General features: G+C 37.5%; 2 protein-coding genes across 2 annotated transcripts; both read left to right on the top strand.

Moving 5' to 3' along the window:
- Nucleotides 1-4,565: 4,565 nt before the first annotated feature.
- LOC114541913 (sialin-like) lies at nt 4,566-9,007 on the top strand. The gene is made up of 10 exons (XM_028561709.1): nt 4,566-4,817; nt 5,208-5,247; nt 5,625-5,824; nt 5,986-6,073; nt 6,178-6,273; nt 6,415-6,560; nt 6,771-6,920; nt 7,606-7,738; nt 7,958-8,202; nt 8,573-9,007. Exons 1-10 carry the CDS (start codon nt 4,566-4,568, stop codon nt 8,792-8,794), a joined length of 1,572 nt encoding a protein of 523 aa, XP_028417510.1. The 3' UTR covers nt 8,795-9,007.
- Nucleotides 9,008-9,663: 656 nt separating this feature from the next.
- LOC114541915 (gamma-butyrobetaine dioxygenase-like) lies at nt 9,664-15,067 on the top strand. The gene is made up of 5 exons (XM_028561710.1): nt 9,664-10,100; nt 11,706-11,966; nt 12,139-12,250; nt 12,562-12,764; nt 14,370-15,067. Exons 1-5 carry the CDS (start codon nt 9,727-9,729, stop codon nt 14,704-14,706), a joined length of 1,287 nt encoding a protein of 428 aa, XP_028417511.1. The 5' UTR covers nt 9,664-9,726; the 3' UTR covers nt 14,707-15,067.
- The last annotated feature ends 11,285 nt before the right edge of the window (nt 15,068-26,352 follow it).

Below are 26,352 nucleotides of genomic sequence, written 5' to 3'. Positions count from 1 at the left end.
TTGTGTACGTACTAAAAATATACGTGATGACGCTGGTTGTGTATGTCATAATTTATATAGGGACATTTGAAAGATCTTAAAACAAAGCAACAACAAGAAAAAGAATTACTAATCAGCAACAATGCTATGCACTGCAGGCTGTCAAACAATAAGAGATTATATGATTCTTCAAAAACAGTAAGCGCAACTAAATTGTAGTTTTGAAAAGCATTCAATTAAGTGATTCGCCTTTTCTGCATATTGTGACTGCAGGTTTCAATGAAGGCGACAGTGTCACTCCTGACTGTAGTCACTCTTATAACCGTATGAAACTCCCTCAAAGGGAGGGGTGTTTATAAAAGAGGTGTTATAAGAGGTTATGTTGATTTCAGACTGGTGGTAGGGATTTGCTCATGATAATTTTATTTACATCATTAATTTTGAAAGGTTCGTATTGATGTGTACGAAATGGTGATGCTGAAAGAAGATATATAAATGTCTGTGGTTCCACTTTGAATGAGGTATAAATTTTGGTTGCTTTTAAGGAATCATTTTAATGTATGGCTATAATTCCATATAGTTCATTCCAGCTTTAAGTTCAGATCTCCCTGTTCTTTTGAAATCTACATTTATCTTAACTCAGTTCTAAAAACATATGCACTCTCAGCTGCTGCGAGGAGATTGTTCACTACTGGAGGCGATGAGGTAATTACGCATAACATTATAACGAGCGTGAGGTCTGTACTATCCATGCAAAACCTTAGTCTGATATTTCACAGTACAAATCGAACAAGCGAGGCCAATAATTTGTTTATTATATGGCTGAACTGCATGAAACATTCGGGATACTGGTCCAGCCGCGAGATACGGAATATACGGACCACAGTCCGGATATGGATTTTTACGGACTACTCGTCAACCAATCAGAATACAGGATTTTGAAAAGCCATATGATAAAGTCAGTTATATGGAAAATCCATCTGAAAGTAAAAGGTTCATGTCTTTATAATGGCTTGTGAGAAATCATGGCATTTACAACTATTTTTACGTGTTATTTGTCTTTCGTGTATATTAGTAACGGCATTGCAATAATTTCGTTTTCTGTTTTAAGATTGAAGACGCGTCAGAGTTAGTGAAAGGAGAAATTTACTGTGTGTCCTGCGGGGAGAACTTCATTCAACCAAGAGGTAAGTGCATGAAACAATAATTTTATATATATACACAATATCAGAGTATCGGATTTTTTGAGGAACTTTTTTCCTCCGTGACCCGTCCACTACTCAGTTACTTATTTCTCATCCATAGATTGACACAAAACATCTTTCTGGTAAACTACATTTTTAAAAATAATTTTCAAGTGGGTATAGTTATGGTATGACATCATATACATTTTAGATCGTCAGACTGTTATTGCCCGAAAAGCTACTTGGTCAAGGCTAAACCGTCAGACAGGCGGAGCAATGGCGTTCAAAAGTGACGAGGTAATGCCTTTTTACTTATTATCGAGATAATCTCATATGAATCATTTTAAAAAAGATAAGATGTCAAGATAAATCTATGTTTTAAAATGTATAAGCCGATCTCAAATGCTTGTTTGAATATATGTTTCGACTCTATGAGAGTGGCCTTGTTGTGATACCAAGCACAAACACCTCGTTCCCAGGCTCTTTGAAGTACTTCGCGGAGAAAGCACTAAGCGCCGGGGGTATTCTTGGGGAGGTTGCGACTTCGAGGCTGAAGCACAAAGCTAACACAGTGAAGTGTGTGAAGTGAGTGAACAACTGACTCTCAGCGATAATTGTATCGCGATATCGAGTCTATAACGTAACATGAAACCCAAGAATTGAGAACGCTCAACGACAACCTAATATATGTACTGTTGTTGTCCATCCTTCATCTGTACTTATTATTTATGATAAGTTATATTCCGGTTTGATACATTTGTAATTTTCGACTCTTCTGATCCCCAACTAGCTATTCACATGAATCTTTTTTTCACATGTACAATTATATTTTTACGCTGAATCTTTGTTTATTTGTTGCAATTCATTTTTACTTTCAGAGAACTCCAGTAACGACGCTGGCTTTACAAACCAGCGCGCAAGATCGGTTTAACTAAATACATGCAGTCTGTTCATTATAATTTATATCTTAGATATTTTCAACGGAATTTATTTATTGTATCTCCAACCTTTCGTGTTAATATTTGGATGAGGCACACTTGTAAATACTTCATTAAGGCATGTAAATATGTTATACATTGTCAAGATATAGATATACAATTTTATGAATTTCTATCTAAAAATGTAAACTTGCATTTTTTGGCCAAAAAATACCTTTCGACAAAGGTATTTCTGACCACATAATTTGCTGACTACAAAAAACTTAAGCCTTTAAAAACGAATCAGGCAGCTTTATTCTAAATTTGAATTCATGACGCAAGGGAAGATCAAATATTTCAACAAATATCTCCTATATTTTGGCTCATTTTATTGACTTGTTGACCTCACCCAAACATTACTTGTTGTATGCTGGTTAATTAATCTAATTAGGATGTTTGTTTTCTAAATTTTGCAACATCTCGCTGAAACACCAAGCCTGCAATGATGAAAAGCTCGCTTGAAGTGTGATTGAGAAATCAGGTTCTCTAGACTGTTCTTTAGTAGAGTAAAATACATGCATCAGTGAAATCAACTCTCAGTCGAGTAAAGAATACTAAAGATACCCTGCATCATGGAATAGTAATACGGCTGATTTTGATAATGATAATGAGTGTGAGTGACTGGCTGAATAACCTAATGGCGTGTGTTTTTTAAGTACTCAACTTGATCTTGGTTCTCTCACGTAGTATTTAGCTTCTTGCTTCGAAGCTTCTTGTTTCCCAAAGGGGAAGACATTGGGTGATTTAATCATTTCATCCGTCCAAAACGTCCTGTTGTTAAGTCTCTAAAAATTTGGCCGCTCATCAATAATCTTTACATCCTATTCAATAAGACATTATCAGGTTACAAAGACTATGTACTATATATTAAGGTGTTTTCAACAACCCTTCTCATAGGCCACGTTAGTCAAGTGTTGTGTAAAACCAAACTACAACAAAAAATTATTTAACAAAAATGCTATTCAAAGTATCGTTGGTTTTGTGCCTTGTTCATGTCGTGCTTGGCCGGGTATCACAGTCAGGTGAGAAGTATTCAATTCATACTCTAGATAAGCTGTGTACTTGCCTCATGACAGACAGATTTGTAAAAATCTCATTTGAGTGCGCGTTTAGCTGCAGTTAGTGACAGAATTGGGCAATTCGTGTATTGTGGAGGTAACTACGATGTAACTACTCAAAATATACTTATACAATCCGTCCCTGATCTCATTCTTCACTCGAAGATCAGCTATCGAATAGACTTTACGTTACAGGATACTGGAAAAAAATCGCCTCTGATCAATGTGTTGGGGCCAGGAACAACTATAGAGAGTTTGGGTACTATGGGTCAAACACTTTCATTACTGCAATGAAATTAGTGCACAAGAAAGGCAGAGTTGGGTGCTCTCGCAGACGTTATGCCCGCTGGGGTTGCGATAGAAGAAATCCCACAAGTATTATCGTCACAGGTAACAACTTCATACTCCTTAGGCATCTGATATATTGATGTTCGTAAAGGTCAGATGTTCTTAATACAGTGGCGAATCCAGGGTAAGGCGAAATATATCACCACAGCTATAAGTTGCAACACAAGTAAAATTAAACTAATGTCAGTATTATGTTAAACTGATAACTGTCACGGAAGAAGCTGTGGGGAAGCTGTTCCTTTTCCTGCTGCAAAGTACTGTATACTCACATACTGTCAATAAAGAACACGATGAAAGTAAATTCTTTGATGAAATTGAATGTCGATCTTTAGATACAAGAAATAGACGCATGTACCCCCATCCGTCTTTGGTTCGCCTGCAAAAAGCTGGAAAATATGATCTCCCTGGCTACGGATTGTATTCTCGACAGCTCGTCTTCTCTGATCCAGGATTTCACTATTTGTATTACGGCCAAAGAATGAGGATTTGGTACGGAGAAGACTTGTTCAACTACACAGAAAAGGACAACCACGGTTTTACATGCATGGATGTTTATGTTTTTATTCCAACGTGGTCTTGACTGCTTCTTGTGTCTCTGAACTAAAATTATGTATTAGATTGTTTTTATGTCACATAGCCTTCATAATCGCAAAAAATTGTATAACATTTTTCGTGATCTCTTTTGTGAGTATTTCAACATAAAAATCATAATCAATGTAATTTGCTTGATATAAAAAATAAAGATAAAACGCAAATACAGTTCTATTTTGATTGCTTATAAATACATTTACATATATCTTCCACATTCGTCATTCGGAAGTCCGATTTTCTTGGGAGTCACTAGCCTCAGGTGGGGACGACCATATGATGTGCCAGACCACTGACCCACAGTTGTGACGGCTCTATATATTTGAGAAATGAAGTACTTCACGTAGGTCACAAGACGTCAAGACCAGGCAAAACAATGCCAATTCACAAAATCATTACAAAATCATTTATTTCTTTGTAAAATAGAAGTCATGAATAACGACAAGATATCAAATGAAAATTTAATCAACACGGCTGGTGCAAATTCTTGGCGGCAAGTGAAAGGCTTTGGAAAACGACATATTTTGGTTCTTCTTGGATTACTGGGTTTTGCTAATGTATACGCATTGCGGGTTAATCTTAGCGTCGCTTTAGTTGTGATGGTAAATTCGACGTACTCAAATGGGAATGAAGAAACAAAAAGTCACGAATGTAGTAGTGCGGAAAGTTCGTCTTCACGCACGGTATATGTCCATAATTATTGTATTGTTAGTTACCCCTCACCTCACCCCCAGGGCCTGAGGGCCGTAGCTAGCAGCTTAATATTGGGGGGTGTATATTCGTAGATTCATCTCATGCCCGTGATTTCTTTTGTACGCTATTTATTACTGCTGTAGATCAACATGAATATATGAATATAGTTTATACCCCCCCAAAATTAATTCAGTGGCGTAGAATATTTTCTTACCAATCTAGATTCCCTACCATTACCATAGGTAGGTATTCTGGGGTGTAGGGGGGATAAAAATATTGCACCACCAATGAAAAGATCCCATTTCAAAGAGCTTGAAATTACATATATATAAAAGTTTTTCAAAATGCATGAAATAGTGAATAAGGCATTAAATCTTTAGAATAAAGATGGAACATTTAAGTGGGATCAAGATACTCAAGGTACCTGGTACCATAAATGTATTATATAATATGGTAATGTGAAGCTACAATTGATATAATAAACATTTTCTATAAACCTTTCCCCTTTTAGCTTTCAAGCGCACAATGTGTGACAGTAGTTGATTATCAAGGTCAGTTCAGGTTGTGATTTTGCTATGTTCAGAAGCGATTTAGTTTAACAAAGAAGCAAAAAGAATTGTCAAGGTTTTCTTATGAACAAAATCGCTTCTAACCAGAGCGATATTGCAGCTCAAAGTTGCTTGATAATCAACTACCGTCATCCATTGCACGCTTGAAAGCTAGAAGGCGAAAGGTCTATTGCGGCCAAAATCATCTCATTTAATTAATTCACACATATATGTACATGTGTTTGACAGGAATAATTTTAGGATCATTTTTCTATGGCTACATTTTCACTCAGTTACCTGGAGGTTGGATAGCCACAAAGTATGGTGCTAAACGAGTGTTTGGTTTTGGTGTATTGTGGACAAGTGTCTTGACACTTTTGACACCTGTAGCTGCAAGATTTAGCCTCTATGCCTTGATAGCACTTAGAATTCTTGAAGGACTGGGTGAAGTAAGTAAAAATAACATGTCAATTTTTTTAAAAATTTTATTGGTGGATGTGGCATTCCACAGTGACAATACCATTGCTGACCATACTTATATTGTATGACAATGCAAGATGTGACCTTATACTGTCACAAAATCTAGCAATGTTTTTATGCCATCACCAAGGGGGTAACATTCCCAGCAATGCATTCAATGTGGAGTTACTGGGCACCCCCATTGGAAAGAAGCAAACTGGTTCCTACCACCTACGCTGGTATGCTCTCATTTCATCTTTCTATGTTTTTTATGTCACTGTCTATGTCATGCCTTACAGAGTTCTGAATGTTTCAAAAAATGCATCTTTTTGTTTCTATGCAGGGAGTCAGATTGGAACAATTATAGCATTTCCCTTATCTGGATGGCTTTGTGCGAATGGTTTTGATGGTGGCTGGCCATCAGTATTCTATATATTTGGTAATTACAGAAACTTCCTAAAAACCAGCATGATTGTATCTTGATGCTTGGTTTTTAAAGCTGTATCCTCTGACTATGTGATTTGAAACCAACCAATAACAGAAGCACCAAATATGCTTGTTCTTCATATTTGTATTGTAGGAACATTTGGCTCTGTGTGGTTTCTCATTTGGATGTATTTTGCTCATGATACGCCAAGAGTTCATCCAACAATATCACCGGAAGAACTGGAGTATATCGAAACAACTGTTGGAGAAGAGCAAGACCATGTAACACCAAAAGATCAGGTATGAAGTTGGTAGTGATGTAAATCGATTGTATTTAAGCGAGATTTTCCTAAGACATAATGGCACCAAAAAAATCTTGCAGACATAATGTATTGAAAATGTGTTATCCTAAATGGCACTTTAACATGCCAAATGTGTTGCTGGATTGATCCTGTACTCATCTGCAGTTACCTGGATCGTTTTCATTGCCTAATTTATCTGGTTTTGCAGGGTTACAAAACGCCTTGGAAATCAATCATGACTTCTCTTCCAGTTTGGGCGATCATTGTTGCACATTTTACGAACAACTGGGGTTTCTACACCCTTCTTACAACCATGCCAACTTACTTTAAAGAAGTTCTTGGTGTCAATATTCGGGAGGTCAGAGTGTAATTTTACTTGTGCTAATCTAGTACAGTGTATTGCATTTCGCGGCTTATCTCTCTTGCTGAAACCCACCCCCGAAACGTAGGATTTAATTAAGGCTGTTTTCCACTGTCGCGTTTTTCATACGCACGTACACGCACATAAAAGTCTAAAAAAACTAAGTAAAAAATTCGAAAGAACTTAGTTTTCCGCGTAGTTTCGTATGGCATTTGTTGACAAAAATTTAAAAGCATTTAAAAAAAAACGCGATAATTGAAAGCAGCCCTGAAGCCGGTTTTCCACCAGCGATAATTTTCGCGCGAAGCGACATTTTACTTTTGTTTCAAGCTCTCAACTGCAACCATCTGGAACAAATTGCTCAAATACAAAGGAATAAAGTCGCTTCGCGCGAAGAATATCGCTTGTGGAAAACCGGCTTTATGCAGCATGCTACCATGCCTGGATTTTAAGGCGGCGTGGGGTGGCGCATACATCTTCTGGAATTGTTTTGCACCTCCTCTGCAATATTCACGCCTCCTCCAAAAGTAATCAGAGGTTGACGGTTGGCAAAATTACCGAGTCACTAAATGTTCTTGCAATCAAATTTCCCTCATTTTTTAATTAAAACCTGGCCCTTGTTTGCTACATCGGTGTGCCGTACACTGTGCGTCACAAATATAATGACCGCTTTTTTCTTCAGAACGGTCTTATTTCTGCTATTCCGTATATCTGTAACTTCTTTGCCATTGTAATTGCTGGACAAATTTCGGATTATGCTCGCTGCAAGAGACTTTATTCAACTGAAGTAGTTCGAAAAATTGCCAACTCGACAGGTAAATATAAATCTTGTGATAGAGTGACGTTTTAGAAAACAGTTTATACAGTATATTGCTTATAATTTGTTTGAGAAATTATACGGTATAGTTATAGTGATTGACTTGAACGTCACCTGTGGCTGTGTTGGGTAGGTGAGATATTAAAGATAGCCATCATTTTTAATCCCAAATCGTCTGAGATTTACTTTGGAAACTCTGTCATTCATTCTTGTATAGGCTTCATTTTGGCGGCAAGCTCGTTGATCGGCGCTAGTTTCGTTAGATGTCATCAGACGGCTTTGGCTGTGTTTCTTTTATCTCTTTCATTGATTGGTAGTGGAATTTCTCAATCTGGACATGCCATTAATCACTTAGATATCGGTGCTAGATATGCTGGTGTACTCCTGGCAATAACAAACACAGTAGCAACAATACCAGGAATCGTTTCACCCTATTTAGTTGGTATATTGACTAACAATAAGGTAAATGTAGGTAGACTGTATTTACTGAATTTCACTATATTCACTCGAAAGGGTTAGTTACATAAAGACGTACATATATGTAGTTGAAATATGCATGGCAATAATTTCATGCCCAGAATCCACGAATTTATTCCTTAATCGATTTCGTCAGGGTTAGTAGTCGGATAAGGTTAGTAGTCGGTTGGGCGAGGTATATATTCGAAAATTCTGGACATAGAATTACCAAATAGGGTTTTTGCAGCCTAAAATGAGGAAGGTGCAAAAGGACAAAGGGAGGAAAACAGTGCCAAAATTTCTCTGCCAGACCCGTCAGTGTGAGTCGCGGACGACCTCAACTATCTTTCATTTCATCTTCTCTTAATTCTTACAGCCCACGCGTCATCAATGGCAGACTGTGTTCTACATTGCCGCTTTTGTCTACGCTTTCGGATTGTTTTTCTTTCTCTTTTTTGGAAGTGGAACAGAACAGAAATGGAACAGACCTGAGCATGAGCATCCTGGTTGGAAAATTAACGAGAATGAATCTTGTGAGAATCCTAGTTGTAAATTATTAGTTGATGGAACAGAAAATCATCAAAAATGCAGCCATTGAATCTTCATACTTTTTAAAAATTGTAATTAAACACTTCAATTTTTAGAGTGAAGTGACAGTAAACAAAAAAATTTCAACATCTTTATATTGTATAATATAAAGAAAATGCGCTGTTTGCTATTATTTTACAATATTCATTTATTATTATTAATTGTTTTTAACTAAATCAAATGGCAACAAGGAATGCCTCTTAGTAATGCTTTTTCTATTAAATTCGTGTAGTTATGTACGTTTGGAATAAAAAAAATGTATATATAATTTTATGAAACTTTAATATACTATAATTCGAAATTTTTGGTGTTTTTCCACTTATTCTCTGGCTATTTTGGTGTATATATAGTACCCCACACTAGATAAGTGGTAAAGGAGATATTCATGATTTCATGTATAATCTTTTTTAAAATTACGTGGATTCTACAGTGGCGTAGCCAGCCCGACAATTTAGTCATGCTATGCTAATATTTTGGTGTTCATTGACTGTGAAAACAATGAATTTCTAAAGAAATAAAATAATGATAATAACATAAAATTTGCATAGCATGACTAAATCGTCAGGCTGGCTACGCCACTGGGATTCTAGGCTCTCTTTGACAGTTGATAGAAGCGACGTACCGATGAAATCGTCGCCTTTGAAGATTTTTGTGCGCAAACTCTTCTTTTGGCAAAAATGGTTCCCATAACAATTCTTAACGAAATGCCTATGAATTATCGAAAAACCACGTGTCCACGTCGAAACGACACCAGAGATGTTGTAAGACGATGCGCAGAAATGTTTGTTCTGAAGCATATGAAGATGTGCATATCAATTATCCTTAAAGTGCCAGCGATTATTTTGGTCAGCGCAGGCAAATTTCCCAGCTGTTGGACATTATATATTCAGTCAATTTATCTAGATTATATGCTTTGCAAGCTTAGCTACAAGTTTTCGCTAAATGCAGACTGTAATAGCGCGTACATTACAACATCAGTTTCGATGTTTGTATAACAACACACGGCGTTGCTTGGCGCTGTCTGTTTCCGAAAATACAGCACAAAATGTCTACAAAAATGAAGACGAATGTTTGTCAATCAAGTGGAACGATGGCAGTATTGACAAATATCCATATATTTATCTGCGTGAGAATTGCCGTTGTCCAGTATGTTATAAAGATGAAAGAAAATCGCGTACGATGTTTTCCCCAAAAGTCGTTGATCTCGATATTACAGCAGAGTATGCAAACTGGAATGCTGAACAAAATCTGCTTGAAGTGAAATGGGAGGATGGTCATACCAGCAATTATTCATCTGACTGGTTAAAATATTTGAGGTATGTTATCAGTGTGAGTGATAAAACAAGTGTGCAGAATTACACACCAAGGCGATGTGGAAATGGCGAAGACGACGTAAAATGGCCAATGATGCCATTTATGGACGTCTCACTGACACACAACTTTTTGATTGACGATCCCGTCCTAGACTAAATAATATTTGTCTCTCCGGCCCTCCGCTGTGGTGTGTAGTTCGAGCACACCCACTATCCTCTCTAAATATTAATCGCGCCTTGCCCTTGGTAATAGTATTATTTTTATCAATAATAATTGTAGTATATAATAAATAGAATATGGAACTAATTTTGCATTTCTATAGTGGCAATTGCAGATGATATACTTTCTTCGCAGTGGATTATATTAAACGCGCGATAAAATAGCCTTAAACGTTTATCTATGGTTTACCCGTTTACAGTTACAACAAAGTATTAGGTTATAACTTATGGTAATAATTGATAAACCTCATTACCCTTCATTATATATCATCTCGAATTGCAAATTACAAAGACCCTGTGGACTTATTGTAGTTATTTAAAATTCAAGAAGCTGTTGTCTGTGCATCTGTTGATTTAGCGTAGTGCTCATGAATACAAATTAACACAATAGGATAATTTCTAGTGTCACTTTTTTCGGGGACTACACTGTATGTCAAGCCTAGCGAGTTATCGATGTTAAAGGAATTGATGCGAGGAATTGATGTTGTAATGATAATTTCAAGTGTAAATGCATGCAATAGAATATTAATATTATTGTTGTGTAAAAATCAGACCGAGGGCAAATAGCATTTCAACGTTAAGGTCGACACAGACCGGACTTTTCAGTTTTTAGAAGCACATAGATTGATTTCTGGAAGCAAAATTTGGAATCTATGGACGCCAGAGCAGTCAAAATGTATTATTGTTAAGAAATCTACGAGAATATTATGATAGTTTAAAATTTATTTCCTTTTGGAAAATCAAAAACTTTGGAAAATCAAAACCTTCAAAATCAAAATCGCGCCGCGTTGCCAAATCACGTCCGGTCTGTGTGGGCCTTTAAGCTTGAACACGTTCAACGTTTATAGTGATAAAGTCATAAAATTTAAACCGTATTTGTATAACAGAAAGAATTATATATCGAAACCGAGAGCTTACTTTTAATATTAATAAATGTAAAGGTCGACACAGACCGGATGCGATAATTTCGTTAACGCGACGCGAATTTTCCATTTTCAAATGGGTACCAGACTAGTCAATATGCCCTGTCATTCAGTAATTATCAAGAATATCACAACACTTTCAAAATTAGCAAAACTATAGCAAATTTCAAAATTTTCAAAACTGAAAACGTAATAATCGCGTCGCGTGGGCAAATCGCGTCCTGTGTCTGTTCTGTTGGCCTTAAGTCAAGAAACCGATCTACCGAAACTTGCACTTACATAAACATCAGTCTGGAAAAAAGGATCCCCACATAGGCGCGTAATCCGGTTTTCCTTTGTCAGGACTTGCGCATTATCAAAAACTGTGAATCTAATTGTGTTTACCGGAATTTGGCATAAATACACCGGTAACACAGCTGTTATACTTGGCTATTTTTATTGCATTCTGCAATTTTTTTATCGGCAGGTATCGCCCACTTGTTGAAGAGCAGTCACCTAGTTTGATAAAGAAAGGCATTCAGTTATGGGGTGAAGAAATGTCTGAAAAGAGCAACCTACCTGTATTTCAGTTCGATGAGTTGATGGCGGATGATGAAGTGCTTTACAAGTGGATGGTTGCCATAGCTACTCAGACTGGAATTGCTAAGATTGAAAATGCGCCTAAAGAGGCAGGCCATATAAGGAAAATGGGGGAAAGAGTTGGCTATCTTGTGCAATCTACTTTCGGGTAACTTCGGTAACTTTTTTTGAAAAGAGAACTATCTATTTTTGAAATGCCCTGGTCGACTTGTAGTGGTGTTCCTGACAAACTAAGCGAAAAACACGTTCTTTTAAACATAATCCATGGTATTACGTATTCTGAAAGTGTACATATCATTTGAAACTGATAATTTTTTTAGAGTCGTTTCTCAGGTAAAAGCATTTAGCGGAGACGCAACACATGAAACTGGGTACACTTATTCTGAATTGCCTCTGCATGCGGATTTTTCATTCCAAAACACTGCACCTGGAGTAAGTTTGATAAACTCTGACCTTTTAACTGTAGCATTTTAGCTTTTCAGCCCCAAGGCTGTATTAGTGCCCTGTTGTTACACAGTGCAATTTTTCTTTCATGCACTGTTTCTTTATTTTTTTCAGTTCTAACTTGCAATTCTTCTTTTGGGAGATGAAAATTTAGCAACAACGAAATTTGTGTTTTCTTCTAATGTTTTCTTATACATTTATTTCAGAAACTATAATATTCACTAATTTATATCTCTCAAAAGTAGAATTGCATTACAAGTTGCAGGAAAAATTTTATCAGGTACTATACGGCCCTGTAGGTTGCAATACTTCACTGTGTTACGCAAACCAAAGGTGAGGGTGGTGCCAGTTTACTCGTAGACGCTTTCCATGCTGCAAACCTTCTCTACGAGGAAGATCCAGAAGCATTTGAGATCCTAGTGGACACACCACTGGTATTTAAAAACTTCACAAAGACTCCCGCTGGCAAAATCTACGCCGTATCTCGACGTCCTATTCTCAGGCTAGTAAAGTAATATTGAATACTTCGCCTTCGGCTCAGTGAATATAGGCTTGTAATCACCGAGCCTGATGCAACTACTTGTTTTAGTATAAATTTAGAGGCGTTTACAAATAAGAATCAACACAAATTCATAAAAAATTATAATTACTTCAAGCATCAAAAAGCTATAGGCACTGACCAGCCGGCTATCACTTCAGAGACAGTGAATTTTGACCAATTACAATGCAGGAAAATCAATAGTCACCTCGAAATTTATACTAATCATTATTAGACAACTTCTTGCAGGGCCGCCGAGAGGGGCAGGGAGGCATTTTGCCCCAGGCCCCAAACCTGAAGGGGCCCCCGACTTAAGAAAGAACCTAAAATTAAAGCACCTTAAAAAATGTTGGGCTCGGTGTATTATTCGCACACTAGTCGAAAGTACGAGTGACAGTCATTATTTAAATTTCTAAGATGTGTTGATATTGTTTATAAAAAAAAGTTTGTTTGTAAAGCTTTTGCACCACGCTTTGAAGTACTTAATGCCTTGCAGATATTTAAAACCATAGGGCCCCGGGAAAATTTTTTGCCATTTTCCGGCGGACTTGACCATGGTCGAATACGCCATTTTCGGCGGACTCGACCATGGTCGAATACGCTGTTTTCCAGTACACTCGACCATGGTCGAATACGCCGTTTTCGGGCACACTCGACCATGGTAGAATACGCCGTTTTCCGGCGGACTCTACCATGGTCGAATACGCCGTTTTCCAGTACTCGACCATGGTCGAATACGCCGTTTTCCGGTACACTCGACCATGGTCGAATACGCCGTTTTCCGGTACATTCGACCAGGGTCGAATGCGCCGTTTTTGGGTAGACTCGACCATGGTAGAATACGCCATTTTTGGCTGGCTTGACCATGGTCGAATACGCCGTTTTCCGGCGGACTCGACCATGGTCGAATACGCCGTTTTCCGACGAAAAAAGTTTGTTTGTAAAACTTTTGCACAACGCTTTGAAGTACTTTATGCCTCGCAGATATTTAAAACCATGACGTCATAGGGCCGGGCTTGCCCCGGGCCCCACAATTTCTCTGGGCGGCCCTGACTGCTTGCATTAAACGAGCTGACAGAAAACACTCACCCCTCCCCACGCAACCCCACGTAAACCTTGTTCACAAATCTAAAGACAATTTACTATACCTTAAATTGAACGCATGTTTCAAGGCGATATTCAGTAAAGCTTTGTGTGAATTATCAGAGGTTCAAAAAAGCTGCGGGTACGCGGGTGCCACCCGTGAGGAAGGTTTCTCTCAATGTGGTTTGTGAGGAAGTTTCAAAGTTGAACACTCTAATTGATCACATGCATGTACCAAAAAACCAAATATTTCTTATGGTTGCTTCTTGAGTCAGTGACGTAACGTCATTATATATATATAATATATATAATATATATATATATATAATATATATATATAATATAATATATATATATATATATATATATATATATATATATATATATATAATGCTGAATTCTTAGGCACTTTTTCGCTATATATATATATAAAGCCTTTGGATTTGCTGTTGCATTTCACAAGGCATATTCTTTCTTTTTCGATAGTGTGGACTTTGAAAAGAAATTGAATCAGGTGTGTTACGGCGATGAATTTCGCGACAATCACATGCCACGAGAACCCGAGCGTATGAAGTCATTCTATAAAGCTTACTTTCGTTTCTCCGAATTGCTGGACGACAAGAGAACCTCGTTTTGGTATAAAATGAAGTCGGGGGACATCATTACAGTCAACAATCATCGAGTTCTACATGGAAGATCTGCATACCAGCCGGATGGCGAACACGCGAGAATTCTTGAGACCGCGTTTTTTGATTGGGATTGTTTCCACTCTAAAATTCGAATCCTTTCTGAGAAAATTGGAGTAAAATCACCCGTTGACTAGAAATGCAAAAATATATGCTATTATCAATCAGTAAAAAAATAATCATATAATCCAACGAAATGTGCATAAATAAGTTATGCGATCGTTTCTTGCTATATCACATAAAGCACACATTTCAACGTGATGCAGCGATTCTGTTTTAGAGGCTGCATGATTAAATATCATAAATCGTTGTATCCTGAACTGGTTATCGCCTGAAGTCAAAGACAGCAACTAAAGCAAATTGTTTAGAAGGAATTAGATTTTAGTTCATAAAGACAAAAGAACCAAAAAAATAGACAATTTAGAATAATTTAATTATTTTATATTGTGGGGGTTAGTAACTCTTGTAGTTGATAGGATTATCGTATAATGAAGAATAAACGAATTTTTAGATAAAACGGATTAAGATGTTTGGTACAAATTCTGGTGGCATGAAATGGTTTGTTAATGATAGAAATATCGGATAAGGAGAAAGAAGAAACGGTCTTTGGGGGCTGTCGAATGGCGTAAACGAAATCGGACAAGACATTGCTTCAGTAAAGGTGTATCTTTTAACTATGTTTATAAGCGCCCGGTAGTCGCCGATAAACAAAGATTAGCAGATAACACCGACAAAATCGAACTAAATCGGGCGTAAAAACCAAACGTGAAGTCCTCGTACGAAAGCGATCGAAAAATGGAACACATAACCATACCGAAGTTTGACGGCGACAAAACAAAATTTGAATATTTTTGGGCGGCATTTACAACAATTGGTGATGAATCAAGTGAACCGTCGAAGTATAAGATGATTCGAATAAAGTCAAATTTGATTGGCAAGGCGGCTGGATGCATCGAAAAGCTTGGATATTCAAATGAGGCTTATGAAGAAGCGAAGAAGACTTTGCAAAGAAACTTTGGCGGCCAGCGGCTTCAAATTTAAAATTATGGTCTATTACACTATGGTTACACTATGGACTCACACTATGGTCTGCGCGCTATATATTCCAACAAATTTATGATATTCGTAGAGATTGGTAGCGTCGCAAACACGAGAAATGTACTTCATTCAAAAATTCAACTAGGAACTAGGTTATGCTATAAACAGCCTTCGCACAGGACGCTTCATAGAGAATTCCCTAAACAGCCTTGTAGAGAATTCCCGTGGGAACGAGATTGGCAACCCGAACACCGAGATCCTGCTTTCAGGCAGCATTTATACCCATGGGTAACCTAGTGACAAGAATACTACTTCGATTTTGCTATGCGCGTTGCATTGTGATAGTAGCTCTTATACATTCTTTCGCTTGTACCTGCATGCAATGCAGTCATATAATGACGGCATATTTTGAACATAAACGAAACGAAATACTTTTCATCACTTTGGGATTTGCTCTCCGCCTGGGTCATATTTCCTAGGAAATTGGCCCCCTTTTCGGAAATTTGACCCCCTCGAAAGCATATACTTCATCGTTTCGAAAAGAGCTCGAAAATCACGAAGCTTCTTCTAAAAGCAAGATCGTAAAAGTTCGTTTGTACTTCATACTTAGTTTGCATCATTTCTTTGTGTGAAAACTTTTCATCGCGGCGAAGAGCTAATACGTTCAAGGAATGCGTGCTGTGCTATTCTGTGTGCTAATGTTTATACTTTTATTACCGGATTGCTTCCGGAGTGGGTCAAATTTTGTAGCTATTGAAAGGCAGTAAAAAAATTTTGCTGTCAGAGATCGAAATATAACTATTGCCATCTAATAACTATTGGCAACTTTAGCTATAACTATAACTTTAAAGGCAAACAAAGATATCGTGACAAGCGAATCCGGTGACACACACTTTACTACTATATTACTAGAATTACTGATTTGTAAAGGACCTAAAATAATAAATGCTTAGCTTTGAACCAAGGATAGAAAGCGCAAATTGGAATTTCCAAAATATTACCAGTTATTTTTTTAGGCTTATAAATTCAGTGGCATAGTTCAGTATAACAACCATGGATTGTAACATTAGACTCTTGTCGAGATCTTTTATCAAAAAACGACATTAAATAAATCAATCAATCAATAAGTGGTTATTTCCTGACCTTTCCTATGCATTTTACTGATTTTAGCTGCTTACAAAAAAATTCGCTAAATTTCTGGGAAAACATATCTCCTATTGTTGACAGTTCGGAAATTTGATCCCTTGTTCTGGAAAACACTCTCGCAATATATATAACACGGAACTCGCAGAGCTTCTTCAAAACCAAAGTCCTGAAAGGGAGTTGTTGGTATTTATAGTTTGCATCATTTGTATGGAAATTTTTAATCGGGATCAAGAGTTAAAAGCCTGAAGGAACGCGTAAAATGATGTGCTAGTGTGCTACTGAAGTCACGCCAACAACATCACACATTTAAGAAATAGAAAACATTTTCCGTGTTTCTATACAGTTTTAGTATACACCAGACTATTGTCTGTTACAAATCCTACATTCTGATTGGCTACTCAACCATTGTCTATTCGTGATGGTGAACGTTTGGGAAAAATTCGCTCGCGCGACCGTATAAAATTGAATTAAATTATTTTTCGGTGTAATTGCGGTGTATCGATTATTTTCTCGAAAGGGTGTATACTGAAACAATTATACAACTCACCTTCGTTGTCTATGAACGAATAGACTATTCGCTCATAGTCAGCTCGGACTCGTTGTCTAATTGTTAAATAGAAACACGTTTCTCGACCAATCAGCACGCGCGTACTATAAATGTTATGCTATAAAAAATCATAACTCAGGCTTCCTCAGCGTTAAATTACACAAAACGATTTTCACAATTAGGAACTTGTGACTTAAGATTATAAGATATGACCTAAAAAAGACCTAAAAAAATTCAGTAACCTTGGTATAAAACACACTTTAGCAGATTATGACGTATATCATAACATTGGATTTAGTGGAAAGCTTTGATCAAAAAATAATATTAAATCAATAAAGCCGATACAATTCTACCCCAAGTACCCAAGGAACGTGGGTTTTCCTTCTGGAATGTGATCCACTGGGTGACACTTGTTTGGACACTTGTTTCGATTAAGGCATGCATCAACTTGCTCTTGGGGGTTTTGTGTATGGTACCTATATCTGTGGAAATTTCCGAGGAATTATAGCCTGCGGGGCCCAAATTTTCGGGGGACACCCCGTGTGACACCTGCAGGCCAGCAATTGCGTGACGGTCACGCGTTAGTCGCGCGTCAGCTATATTTTACTTATTTTGTGTTGGACCGTGGACGCTGCTGGCGCAAATAATCTACTTCATGTCCTATAAATCGTTGTCTTTGGTGCGCGTGTAAACCAAAGTGAGTTAAATTTATAGTTATATTCAGTTCTTTCGTTAATTTAGAGCACTAAGTTCGTCACCAAGACTTTAATTTCCACAGTACGAACACTAGCCCGTTTAGCTTAAACGGTGGTTAAGTTCAAAATAGAAAGCAAGTCTATGGTTTTATTCAAGAAGCAAACTAAATGTTTTTAACCCTAATACTGAAAAATACTGTTTACAACTACATCAGTTCAGTGCATAATATTCAATATTCAAGTTGACTCATTTAAGATAGATGTAAGAGTGTTATTTAAATTTGACTTATCCGCCGTTTAAACTAAATGGGCTTGTTTGTGTTTGAGTCCATTGATGCCTGAACCACGGGCGCAGCTGGTCAGTTGCGCCCGTTGCCTTTCGTTTTTACAACTTCACGGGTGCACAACTTGGGTGCAATTGCGCTTTTGCAATAACTAAGTACGTTGTAGTGCGCATTATTTGGCCATCTTTGCTCCTTTCGGTCAGTGAACATATGCCCTTTTCATAAGAAACTGCACCCTTTGTCCTGTATAACTTCCGGCATCCCTGCATGTGTTTAAATATGTACCCTGTACAGTTCATCTCCTCGAGTTTTGAATGTAGATATCGATTGTGAGTTTTTGTCAGAGATGTTTGATCCTTTTGGCGATTACGGATGGTTTCACCATGCAATTTAACAGGAATTACATCGTGCGAAAGTAAATTTATGCATTTATCGCCATAGGCAGCCATTAATTTTGTAATATTTAAGACTTATTGACTGATCCCGAGGCCCGAGGGAAGCATCATGTTTCGTAGAGCCTCGACCACCATGTTTACTTCGCCTTCGGCGAACTCGACAAGATCGGTCTTTTCATTTTAAGAATTCCCCAGCTGAGAATTGGACGACTTGCGCTGTAGACTAATTTCTTACGTACTAAAATTAGTGAAACTGCCAAGTTTGGCTGCGAGTTGTTGTAATTAATATTACGGAAAATATAGGCATGCAAAGCCCACGAATTTTGTATACGTAATTTCCGCACGTAATACAAAAGTATACAAAATTTGCCAACTTCGCATGGCTATACTTTCCGTATTTTACAAAATTTTGCAACCAAACTTTGCATTTGCACTAATTTAAGTAAGATCTTTCTAGCTGCGATGATTTATTTTCATCTAGTTACTTCGATCAAAAATTTGTCTAAAGCGCGAGTCGTCCATTCAAAGTTCATAATTCGCGTGATGGGACGTGGCATCACGACTTCCGGTTTTATTAACTCCCGTGGCGGAGCCAGTTGTATCTAGCTTCCTCCGCAGGCATATCTTATGTATTAAATTACATTAGGTTATTACTCCGGCGTCAGCGACGGAGTTGAAAATTCGCCTTGGTTTTGTTTTGTTTTTTTTGTTTTTTTATTTTTCGTCGTCGCAAGTCTGTAATGGCGCGAAATATACTAGTATTTAAAATGTGTATGTGACCGTATTCATCTACGTCCCAGTCTTATCTCCCAAGAGTTGTGGTGCACAGCTTTGGCTAATTTTCCAATGCGCGATTCGATTTCGCTCGCATGATACGGCAATTCCTGCAAGAGGAACAAATAAACCGTTCTTTTCATGCTGTTCGATTAGGTTTAGATTATGTATGCGAAACAATACGCGAACTGTATTGTTTATGTTCAGAAGCTCTAAATTGAAGACTGGCATGTGCGCCGGAGTTAACGCCAGAACGGCGTCTTGTTAGGCATGGGTTAACAGTGTCATGGAAGGCGTGGAAAGGTTGTATCAAGCCCGTTTAGCTTAAACGGTGGATAAGGTCAAAATAGAAAGCAAGTCTTTGCGGTAAACAATCGTCTTCCTAACGAAGGCCCTCCAGTCGAAACGTCGAGAAGTGTTTTTATCTATTTTGGTAGTTGTTATACCACATTTGATGATAGTTAAATATATTAACTTTTTTGCATACAACTACAAAGTCATGCAAAAATTATACAATGCTCTGCCATTAAATTTAAGATTAGTGGGAACTCTGAAAAAATTTAGGAAAGGCTTGAAGGAACATTTCAACTCTATCAATGAAATTTGTTATATTGTACTACTGATATTTTACACTTTTTAATTAGTTTATTATAATTAGAGATATAGCTAGGTTTGCAGGACAAACGTTGATAACAGTTGTCGCACTGTATTTTATTGTATAAATATTGTGTAGAAACTGAAGCTTTTATCTGTATAAAGATTTAGAAATAATAATAATAATAATGATAATAATAATATTAAACAAACAAGAAATGCACGAATTCGTATTATTAGCCTGGTACGCATTTGATAAAAACAAAAACAAATATTCAATTACTTAGTTTACCTAAACTGTCTGGAAACGTCTTATCAGTTATTTTCAGTAGCGATTAAATTTTTTCCTGACTTTATTTGTGCCTTATTCATTCAGAACTTCTCTGTTTTTCATCTCGTAATGGATCGTCGAATTGGATCGTCGGGAAAGTGCCGGTCCATTACGGAAAAGTGCCGGTCCGTTACGGGAAAGTGCCGGTCCATTATGGGATAAGTGCCGGTCCATTATGGGAAAGTGCCGGTCCGTTACGGGAAAATTCTTCTCAGCCAATCACTGAGCTCCATTTCACCGGAAGTGACGCGTGCCATATAATAATAACTGATTATTGACTGAACGTGAGGGCTCTGTGAAATATCAGACCGACGCTTTTTACTATGAAAAAACCTCGGTCTGATATTTCACATTACAGATCGAACAAGCGAGGTCAATAATCTGTTTATTATATGAACTGCTGAGGACATATTCATATATTCATGTTCACTGTCCGTAAAAACAGTCCATAAATATATAAATACATAAATATATCTCCCTCCCCCAACTCGTCAAGCTGGCGACTCCATGCACTGGCTTTGTGTTTTAATCACCAGTTGATCTACAGGGATCTCATGCTCTGGTTGAAGAATGCAGTCTCTGATAGCACGTAGCTTTAACTTTCGGCGTCAGTTTCGTAGTTTGTACAACAACACACGGCGTTGCCTGGCGTCGTCGATTACCAAAAGTAAAGTGAAGGATGTTTCCATGAATACGGACGGATGTATAGAAGTCAAGTGGATCAATGGAAGTATTGATGAATATCCATATATTTACCTGCGCGAGAATTGCCGTTGTCCAGCCTGTTGTAATGACAAAAGAAAAACACGTACATTATATACGCCAAAAGAGGTTGATCTCGACATTACAGCAGAGTTCGCTAACTGGAATACTGAGCACAATCAACTTGCAGTAAAATGGGAAGATGGTCATACCAGCAATTATTCAGCTGACTGGTTAAAACATTTGAGGTAAGATTAATGGAATTTTTTCGTACTGCAATACATACGTACTTTCGTACATACTGTTTCGTACTTTCGTACTTATAGAGACCTTTAGCTTGACGTTTACGGCAAACGCCAAACCGCTAACAAAGTTTGTGTTTTAACTCCACTATCTTAGAGTGTGGGGCAATTTCGCTAAATTACAAACGTTCTACATAAAACTTGTGATGTTCAGCAGTAATGTAAGAAAGCAATAGGCTATTCTTATTTAGAAAAGCAGCAAATTCTGCTTTGCCGTATATGTTTCAAGTTCGCCCTATACATTTTAATGCTTGAACGGCTGAGCCTGAGGGTGACGTGTATATGCAGCCATTCAAGCATTAAAACTTATACGGCAAACTATCTCCTCCGCAAGCGCTTGGGAGCATTTCGGATCGGTTGTTGCTTAAGGGGATGGTAGACGAGCGTGTTTATTGCGTGCTCGTGGTAAGAGCGAAAACATCTTAATGAATGGAAAATTATTTGGGACTTATATATTAAAAAGATCTAGTTTGCTATTATTCAATCGAACTTACGCAATGATTTATATGATAAAAAGCCTACCATGTTTTAACACGGAAAAGGTATGTGTGCTTCGATAATGGTCCGATATTTCGCCTGGATAAGCAGCATTCCGATAACGTTTCATTTTCACGATATTTTAGACTTGACATTGATTTAACAAATTGCGTGCGTAGCATATACAGTAGCAGGCTATTCAAATACAATTATTTCACGTTTTAGGCTGAATCTGCAAAATTCCAACCACAAGAGACAGGCTCATTTTATCATAAATTGACTGTTTTTATGGAAAAAAGTTGATATCGAATGACACAATTTGCTTAGAACGGGTTTATTTTATTGCTCCTCAGTGGCGTGCCAGCCTGACGATTTTGTCCCGCTATGTAAAATTCGAGTTATTATAATTATTCATGTCTTTAGAAACTTTATTGTTTCACAGTCAGTGAACACCAAAATATTAGCATAGCAAAGCAAATCGTAAGGCTGGCTACGCTACTGTTGCAACTCCTTCTGTTTACATATTTCTCATTCCGGGTTTTGAAGATTCCGGAGATTCTTAGTTCCGGGTTTTAAAGATTCCGGAGATTCTCGTTCCGGCTTTTAAAGATTCTGGAGATTCTCATTCCGGGTTTTAAAGATTCTGGAGATTCTCATTCCGGCTTTTAAAGATTCCGGAGATTCTCGTTCCGGGTTTCAAAGATTCCGGAGATTCTCATTCCCCGTTCCTGGTTCCCCGTTCTTTGATTCCCGTTCCTTGATTCTCCGTTCCTGGTTTTAAAGATAGCCGTTTCGTTTCTTCTCAAAATCACAAATTGTCATTGAACTAGTTTTTTTATGTTATACTTATTACAGACATGTAACCTCATAATTAATGTAGACCAGCATAGTCATATTAGCAATTCACATACACATAGCCTGTTATTGTAAAGAAAACCATTAGATGTTACAAAAGTACTTGTCTTTTATGTGAAGGAATGACTTAATAACTTACAAAATTGTATTCTGATAGGGGTGGGAGCTTTATATTTAGGAGACAAGCTTATGTTATGGTAAATCTTTACATACTGAAATACAATTAGTTTCAGCACTGTGCCACTTTGTACTGTAATGCAATTCGTTTTAGCATTATAAAGGTGGATACAGTTGAAAAAAGTTTTTCTTCAAACTGCATGCAGAATATAAAAGCATTTGAGACCCCATATCGCACGGTACATGCCTTTAATTGCGTGTTAAAACATCAATCCTACATTTTACCCTATAAATACTTGCGTAAATATTCGATTATATAGCATATATAGATACTTCTAATTTTCAACGTTTGGTTTGATTTGTGCAGTTGAGCCTAAATGAATCTCTGACTTTGTGAAGTTTGACTTTGAAAATATATCCCAAAATAGCAAAATAACACGAACACGCAATAAACACGCAACTAGACCCAAACCTCTCACGGTCACCTACCTCTCGCCCATACTCTTTAGCAACAACCGAACGCTCACCCTGTCGGAAGTTTGAAGCCAAAATGGCGGACACTGAAGCTTTTCGTGTGGGTGTGAACCAGGTCTCCACGCGGAAATTTCGTGGGCAAAATGGCGGCAATTATGATTTTTCCTTTGGAATTTCCGCGCCAGAGGCTTAACGATCCACGTCCCACTTAACGATCTTCCGCAGATCAAACATTTTTATGCAAAGTTTCTTTGAAAGAGACGAGAAACTCATCGAAGACATCACACTCATTATTATTATTATTATCAAGTCTTTACACAAAATTTTCAGGTATCGTCCACCTGGTGAAGATCAACCTTTATCTGGTGTGATAAGGAAGGGTATTGAATTATGGGGTCCAGACATGTCTCAAGAAGGGAAGTTGCCTACGTTTCAATTTGATAAGTTACTGAAGGATGATAAAGAGCTGTTTAAGTGGTTGGTGGAAATAGCAACTCGAACTGGAATAACTAAGATAGAAAATGCGCCTAGCGGGTCTGGTCATCTAGGAACTTTGGGTGATAGAGTTGGCTATCTTATGACAACGAGTTACGGGTTAGTAAGATAAAAATATCATCAATTGCAAGCCTATAGATCAAAGATTTTGCCTATAATTCAAAGGTTCTAAAAACTAATACAAACAGAAGTTTTCAGCGACTGTTTACAGATGCAGAAATTAAAAAATTGCAAATGCCACATCGCTTTATTTTCAAAATATGTGCATAAATATTTTTTCATCGTGCATGGCCGTGTAGTTGAATAGCCATGCACCGGACGATTACAAAATTGTTGTTAGCCGTTTGGAAACTAGTAGACAAAAAAGCATAGAACCTGGCATCACTGGCATAGAACGATTATGCTCAAGCGCTTATAGATAATTTATTAGCGCCCTGATTATGTTCGCTCTCAATACGTGACGTGTAATTTTCCCTTTAGACTAATAAGTGAAGTAAAAGCAAGCGGTGGGCAACATGAAATTAGCTATGCCCCTTCCTATTTGCCCTGCCATACTGATCTTACCTACAACCAAGGCCAAGCCGCGGTAAGTTAAGTTCATCTTAAAAAGAACATAACATTGTAGTTATTCAGTTATAAGTACGACAAACTATAGGGCAGTGTATATTTCCCGGGACGTTACCGCACTTTTGCATACTCCACTATGCTATCAAAATTTCGATTTCGGGTTTTTTATATTTTTTGAAAATTTGTTTTTTCCCGATCATAAAGATACCAATATTATCGACAAATTCGGACTAGAAGTAAGAAAAATTCGACAAATTCAGATTAGAAGAAAAATTTAGGTTTAAAGTTGTGCTATGAAAATAAAAACTGTTGAAATTCCTCGCGCGGCGAAAAGGTCGTGATGACGTATGCAGTGTGACACAGTGCGCCCTTCCTACCCGTATTTAGAAAGGTTAGACTAGGTTACCCATGGGTAGAAATGCTGCCTGAAAGCATGATGTAAGTATTCGGCTTGCCAACCTCATCCCTAGTTGCTAGTTGAATGTTGTTGAACCAGAAAGTACTCATGGAAAAATATTCAAATATTTGAAACAAGAGACTAACTGAAAATTGGTGTAGCCAAAAATTTGTGTTAGCCCTAGGTTAAGTTAACCGTCTTTTGAACAACTGGCCCCTGAATATTTTTTAGGCTTTGATGCTTCATTGTGTTGAACAAACGAAAGGGGAAGGTGGTGAAAATATATTAGTTGATGGCTTTCATGCAGCAAAACTCCTCTACGAGGAATATCCAGAGTCATTTGAAATTCTTGTGAACACACCAGTGACATTCCGCAATTGCACGTCAAAAACCACTTTTGGAAAAATGCATACTCTCTCCAGTCATCATTTGATCCGGTCAGTATTGAAACACTTGTGTTTTACCACTCTTTAACCGAAAGCGAATATTCTAATATTCGGACTTATTGCGTGATTGATATTCTAAATGTTCTTGCGTGTCCTTTTTGTTCCATATAGACTTGACCCGGCAAAGAAACTGAAGCAGTTGTTTTATAGTGACGAGTATCGTGACAATCAGATGCCACTGGAACCGAAGCTTATGAAATCTTTTTATAAAGCCTATTTTCGTTACTCCGAACTCATGCAGGACAAAAGAACCTCTTTTTCGTACAAAATGAAACCAGATGAAATCTTGGCAGTTAATAATGGCCGAGGTAATGCAATATATATGAGCTCCCGACTTGATTTGTCGCATGAAAAGCCCCGTATGAAATATTTTTTTCGGCTGGTAAACATTAATACTCGAGCTAAAGCGACAGTCTTAAATTCGGTCAGGTTTTTTTTGCATGCAAGACTTATTCTCTCACGCGGCCAATCTTAATTTTGGCCAATCGAAATAAATCGTAGTCGCATGTGACATATTTGTGACCGTCTTATAGGCGCACATTCTCTGTACTCGATCGAAGCAAAACAATACTGTCTACTCGATCAAAACTGCACGGATTTACGCATATTCTGTGTACTCGATCGAAGGTTCGAGAGTAAACGACACTGCACACATATTTTGTGTACTCAATCAACACTAAATGACGGAACGCATGTTCTGTGAACTTGATCGAAGCTAAACGACTGCACTCATATTCTGCCGCGATCAAAATTAAATGTCGGTACGCATATTCTATATATTATGTCTCGATCAAAACTAAACGACTGCGCGCATCTGCTTTGATTTATAAACTTTCTCCGGCTAAAAACACAAGCAAAAACACTCGAGCTCCTTTAGCTCGAGTAAACGCTAGCAAGCGTCTTCATTGTTATAGTTAATTTTCTAATTTTCTCTTTTTCTTCTTATTAGTCATGCACGCAAGAGCCGAGTATAAAGATACCAGTGATAATGTACGACATTTAGAGCAAGGTTATTTTACCTGGGATTGTGTTGATTCCAAAATCAGAATTTTGGCTGAGAATATGGGAATACCGTCGCCAATTGATTAAACAACGGCGTGTCGGGATTGTAAGCAATTTATAGTTGATTAGAACAATTTATAGCTAG

The sequence above is a fragment of the Dendronephthya gigantea genome, unplaced genomic scaffold (assembly GCF_004324835.1).
Source record: "Dendronephthya gigantea isolate DGI-Jeju-01 unplaced genomic scaffold, DenGig_1.0 000321F, whole genome shotgun sequence".
NCBI lineage: Eukaryota > Metazoa > Cnidaria > Anthozoa > Malacalcyonacea > Nephtheidae > Dendronephthya > Dendronephthya gigantea.
The sequence above is the reverse complement of the archived record's forward strand: the minus strand, read 5'-3'. Positions and strand labels throughout refer to the sequence as shown.